We start from the raw sequence: 6,366 nt of genomic DNA, 5'->3' as shown, positions 1-6,366 counted from the left end.
CCCCGTTAAGCGTGGAAAAAGTTTGTGAAGGAGAAACCCCGCGCTGAAGAGGGTTTTGCGCTCGATGCGGTGTTTGGAAGGGGCTCGCTCCTGCCTCTGCTGCTGCCGTCCCGGCGGAGTCTCCCAAGAGGCGCTTCCCATCGCTACAGCGCGGCCCGGGAATGGGGAATGGCTCCGTCTCGTTTACTCTTAGCATAGCCATTTTTGTGGAAAAGAAAGAAAAAAGAAATCCTCTTCACACGGAGGAGGGGTTGCCTTAACTTCTAAAATACTATGAAAAAAGTAGCTTTTATTTTAAAAGCAACATTTCAGGGGTTTCTCACGCTGTTTTACCACACTGCTAGAATTTTCCCTCGAGTAAATAGCATGGCTTCAAGTGTGTCGAACAGCGGTGGGCTCCGTCGCGTGTATTCCGCACTTGTCGTGTTCTCCTTTTCATGTTTGTCTTCTTCCTAGATGTGAATTCCTAAAAGTAAGCCTGAGAGTCTGCACAGCGTGAGAGGTTCTCCCATAGTTTTGGGAGCTGGGGGATACCTAAACGTCTGGAGCCTCCTCTGTTGTTTACTAGATTACTTCTCAAGACCTACCTGTGGGTCTTTTGACATCTCACAGTGTGACTTAGGGCATGGAAAAAAAATAGTCCCAAGCATTTTGTCTTCAGTGTTGCAAAGTCCCGCGCAGCCCCCCACCTTCCAGCTGTGTTTGGAAAAATCCTTTCAGGTGATACTGCTGGTAGTGGTCGCTTGCAGTTAGGAGTAAGTCGGTTTCTGATCTGGTAAACAAGGTTTAGTGTGTAAAAACTTGAAAATAGAGTATTCCTGGCACAGTTCTGGCATCGGGTCAAGAAATCAATTCCTCCTTCATAAAATTTCAGCTGGCAATGTCTTTAAAATTTTATGAATATTTTTGAATTTTAACTTTTCAGTAGAAAGCTAAGTTCATAACTGAAGGAAAATCACTATTTTAAAATTGATTTTAATATGCACTGAACAACAGGCTGATGAAGGCTGTGTGCATATGTAAATACAAGGTTTGTTTATAGCTCCTCTGTATCACAAGAGAATAATGTAAGTATGATGTCAGAGTAATGTAATTTTTTTAGAAAAATTATTTTGAAATTTGAGTTTATTTGTTTTATACAATTTTATCAGCTGTTAAATGTTTCATGTGAATTAAGCATCATCTTTGGCATGTTGCACAACTTTGCAAGGCAAGGTGGTAAAGAATCTGCCAATTAGAAATAATGAATGAGTTAATTTAAGAAAAGAGAAACCCCAGAGCAATCCTAAACCCTTAAAGCTAATATGTTCAGTAAGTTAGTACTTATTATGAGGCAAAGTGAGAAAGGAAAACCAGCTTCACTGGCGTAGGATACTGCTCAAACTAATGCGTGGTGGCAAGTGCAAAAAGAAGCCTCATGCTCTCAGTATTAATGCCCGTATTCCCAGAAGCTGATATAACATCTTCTGAAACCTTTTTTTCCAACAGACTGCTTCAGAGAAAAGTGCAAGCAGTGATGGGTGTCTGTTCTGCTGTATCTTTAGATCACTACTGTCAGAACCGGTTAACAGATGAAGCATTTAATAACTGGCGAGGTTAAATGAACTTTTGGCCTGTTTCACCTGGCCATATGCTTTGTATCCCTTTAGGTATGTTTTCCATCCCACATCAACTCAAATGAATTCAAGGAGACAAACTGGATACTCATTTATTTGTTCTGAATTTGTTTGGTGGTTGGGGTTTTTTTTAACATTTTTTTGAGAAGCAGCATTGGCAGAATTAGATAGAGCTCAGTCCTGCAAGCTCCTGAGTTTGCTAGCAATTAGGAAGGGTCAGGATGTCCTGCTAGATCATGGAGACTTGGGGAGCACAGAGTGTCACCTGTAAGACAGGGTTGGCAGAGTTGCAAAGTAACCTCTGTTAAACCAAGCTGTCTGTCTGGAGAAAAAAAAGAAAATCAAAAAAAAAAAAAATCAAGTGAACCTTCAAGCACACAAGCCCATCCTTGGGTGGTTTTCAGCAATAATGTGTATTATTCAGTTAAATGTTCAGTTAAATTATTCAGTTCATTAGGTAAGAATTAGACCCATTCCTCAAGGGATTTTTATGGGAGTTTAGAAGCTTTATTGAAATCTGAATTTGGTTTGTACTTCATCCAAAGGTGTAAAAAACTCAGCGCTTTATACATGAGCTACTAATAAGAGACTTACTCCCACACATCCCAGATCTCCAGGGGTTTCCCTCTGCAGACTCCTGTCTCTTAAGTTTACCTCAAACTTTTCGAAGCACGTTTTCATGCATCCTTTTTGTCAGCTTTTGATTTCAAGCAGCCGCATGGCTTGACCCTCACAGCATGGGTAATAGCTTTTTTAAATGTGTCTTACACCGAATTGCCAGGGCCTGCTCTTCTTGCCTGGGCGCTAAGGCATCCTTCCCTGCCACACCAGGGCAGGGCTCATCCCGCTGACGCCGGGTGGGTTGCGGTCAGTGGAGAAATGGCCCGGGCCCTGGGCTGTGTCAGGCTGCTAAATTTTGGTCAGCTGAAGCCCATCCAGGGAGTAAATGTCCCTTTAGAAGCACTGTAAATATGAACTCTTAATATGACTTTAAGAATGCAGGTTGTATGTGACTGTGTATGAAAGATCTGCATTGTATTATTTATATTTTGAGCTTAATAGAGATACATATATAAAGTTAGTCTTACTTGCTAAGGGGGTTATCACTTTTGGCTTTGTCTAACACCGAGGCTGTGATGCTTTAACAACAATATTATTCAGACTCTTTGCCTGTGATTATTCTGGTGAAGTTAATTCCCACATAGAAATATTTATGATGGCACACTATAATCTTTGCTACAGATTATCTAGGTGTAGCCAGTTCAGCTTGGAAAAAAAAAAATTGCATCTGTAACTGAAATTAATCTGTACGTAAATCAGACTTAAGTCTCTTCAGATTTTGAAGCCAGATTCTGCAATATGCTCTGCAGAAGGGAGGAGCAGATAGAACTGACCTTAGCTGCATTCCTCAATAAACAGTCACGTGCAAACAGATTAGACAAAACTGTATTTGAAGTGATGGAAAAAGAGTAGATTAATTTGGTAGAAGCTAGGGTGTAAGCAGAATTATTAAATAAAAAATCTACGAATGATTACTTACTGAGTCTATTTTACTGTACATCTCATTTTCCAGTGAATTCTTCTTTCTGAAGCTCTCCTTCAGCACATTGCCACCCATGCTTTTTTCCTACCAAAAAAAAAAGTGCAGCTATTTGCCTTTTCAGTCGTACTAAACACACATTAGTGACTGAGGAACACTTAGCATCACATTTTTTAGTCAGCTCTTATTTAATTTGTGTTTTGTTCCACTAAACTTTTCTGTTCCTTTAAACAGTATTATAAGTAAATTTAAAGTATATTGATGGGTAGTCCCAGTTAGTTTCCTTCTATAACCTGCAACCGGAACTGGGCAGGGGATAATTTTTTTTTTTTTCAAAATGATAGAAAGAGGGTTTCAAATGTTCTTTCTCTTAGATATGCTACCCAAGACCCTTATCCATCTGAATTCCCGTGTACTTCCTAAATGGGGGAAAAAAATAGAAAGCATCAGCATTTCAGATTGTCAATGACCAGACAGTAGAAGGTCTGCGAAGTGTAGGTAATTCACTCATCAGAAGAGAAAGTGAAGACAGACTGTACACATTTGAGTTCAAAATCACTGCGACAACAAGACATACTTGGCACTGTGACTTCGTGAAAACAGGGAAATAGTCAGAAGAAATACTTGCTGTAAATGTTCACCATGACACAAACATATGATAAAAGAAAAAAACCCAAACAACTGCTGTGTCTTCAGTAAACTCTGAACCCTTGTTTTTCCAGCTGGTTAACATATCTTTTCCTACAAGACAATTTCCAAAAAGCAGTGGTCGGGAGTAATACAGAAGGTGTTCCATTTTAAAATGTGTGCCATCATTCTAGGGGCACATGACTCACAAAAGAAAAGTTTCATATTTTTTTAGATCAGCAAGCTATGGATATCGTGCAATTTGCACCGAGGAGTGGAAATTCCTGCATATATACACACACCTTATCTATATCCATCTTCATTTTTATAGAAATGTCTGTGCAGAATCTACCCGCAACCATGCAGAAGGCTGGCTGGGCAGACACACAGCCACATCCAGCACCGTTGCTTCCCAACGTACACATCCCGAGTGCGTTCACTGCGTGTGGGTATACAAATTCATGTCTGTGGTGGGAGAGAGCTGCGAAGCTTTGGGTGTTTGGCTGCTTTATAAATAATGAAGGAGAACATCTGTCCACTGGTAAACGTGGGAGGAGTGAAATTGATACCACAGCTCTGCCAGCCTTTGTAAGCACAGGAGAGCTTCAGGGACTGCGCTTGAAATTAGTCTTTCCGGGTAAAGAAGTACTTTCTTCTCCTCCTAAAATTTTCATCATTTTAATTAGGGCCTAGCCAAGACTGAAGCTTCATTTGGTGTGGACTGACTTAACGTAGAGGAAGATACAGTTCTTCTTCTGGGAAGCTGTTGCAAAAGGTGTGTCTTCCCATGCACTTTCTCACCTGAGCGATTTTGCTAGAAAGGTGCAAATAGCCTTCTGCGTGCTAAACTGTGAGCTAGGGAAAAACTGTTTAGAGCAGCCAAGGAAACGTCAACAAACTGGCTTTTCTGTTGAAAATGAGAGAGAAAACTGAAAAGACTGAGAAATATTTGTTACGATTCAAGAAGGGAGGAACTGTTAGTAGATTATGTACCTACTTTTTGGTCTTGGTATGGGAAAGGTTGTTTTGTTTTTACCATTTTTCTTCTCCATTTTCAGAAGGACACCCTTTGTCAGAAGCAACAACAACAGCTGCCCCTTGGTAGAAGGGCTGCCCATTCGCTCTGAAGGAAGAGACCATGCTGAAGCACCTTTTTAAGATACCTTCTATTCTGAGCCTCGGAAAAGATCATCTCACATGATCCTGGGTTTAAATAACAAAGATGAATTTGAGGTGATTGCTTGCTTGGTTCCGCTGCCCTGGAGTGAGCTGCAGAGCTGGTTGCTGGAAAGGCACAGCGTGGGAAAATACTCCTGTGCTGCCATACTGTGTTTCACACCAAAGAGGTATCTCAGCTGAGTGAAGATGGCAAGACTCCTGAGATGATTTGACCTGTGATGGAGGGACGCTTCTGGGAAGCTGCTGGAGGACTTCAGCACAGGGTACCAGGTGTCTCTGCCCTCACCGATCCGTGTCAAAGTCCGAAATGAACCACACATGGACAAACAACCTGAGCTTTGGTGCACCTACAGATCCCGTTGAGCCAAGGGCTGGACTCTCACGAAATGGGCACACAGTAGTGGCTGTTTTTCTTGGATTTATCTTGTTTTTTGGTTTCTTGAATAACCTGATTGTCCTCATCCTCTTCTGCAAGTTCAAAACCCTCCGTAACCCAGTCAACATGCTCCTCCTGAACATCAGTGTCAGCGACATGTTAGTGTGCATCTCAGGCACTACCCTCAGTTTTGCATCTAACATCCATGGCAAATGGATTGGAGGGGAGCATGGCTGTAGGTGGTATGGCTTTGTCAATTCCTGCTTTGGTAAGAGTTCAATGATAATTCTCTTTTCTTACTCTTTTTAACACTGGTGCGTGAAGCAATATGATCAGTGAGCTCACTGCTGCTCTATGGTAAACAGAAGGATGCTTTGATTGCCTTGTTATGGTCAAATACAAGTGAAATGCATGGTTTAAAACATTTTAACAAAAGACTTTATGAAAGAGTACCACAGAACTGATAAATATTTCTTAACATATCCCATTTTTTTGAAATTACTTGTTTTTAAGAGCTAAAAATGGCATCTAGAAAGAGGCAAGCCACTGGAAGGAGTTTGACTAAGTGTATGAACATGTATAATACCTCCCTCTTTTTCAGGAAGATCTGTGCCAGCACTGAACTACAGGGCGCTCAGTGCTGTCATGAACAAAGCCTCGGGAAAGTACTCCATTTATCATTTGTAATTATCTATCAATCTATAACACGATTTCTCTCATGTCCCAGATAATGACAGTTTTCATCAATAGATGCTTTCTGTTTTCCCCCAAAGCAAAACCTTTATTTTAAAATTACACGCTTGGAGATTCAATAGCAAATTAAGTCATAGGAATAGATTTGTCGGAGATAATTATTTTCATTATTAAAAAAAAAAGATAAAGGAAAAAACACAGTCAGAGGGCAGCCTTCATCCCTCCAAGATAGCCCATCACTTTAAGAATTGCATCACCAAGCAGTGACCCTTTCTGCATTTACTCCTACGTTCAAAAAAAAAAGGTCCACTAAAGCATAAACTGGCCTGTGGGTG

At 40.8% G+C, this 6,366-nt stretch overlaps 1 protein-coding gene across 1 annotated transcript in view; it reads left to right on the top strand.

The window, feature by feature from the left end:
- Positions 1 to 5,269: 5,269 nt before the first annotated feature.
- Positions 5,270 to 6,366, top strand: part of LOC104126395 (pinopsin) — a 90,429-nt gene continuing 89,332 nt past the window's right edge. Inside the window, exon 1 of the mRNA XM_035894382.1 lies at positions 5,270 to 5,606. Coding sequence (XP_035750275.1) covers positions 5,270 to 5,606 — 337 coding nt within the window. The remainder of the gene's footprint in view (positions 5,607 to 6,366) is intronic.

Source organism: Egretta garzetta, unplaced genomic scaffold (assembly GCF_000687185.1).
Source record: "Egretta garzetta isolate BGI_Z169 unplaced genomic scaffold, ASM68718v1 scaffold5, whole genome shotgun sequence".
NCBI classification, from domain to species: Eukaryota; Metazoa; Chordata; class Aves; order Pelecaniformes; family Ardeidae; genus Egretta; species Egretta garzetta.
The sequence above is the reverse complement of the archived record's forward strand: the minus strand, read 5'-3'. Positions and strand labels throughout refer to the sequence as shown.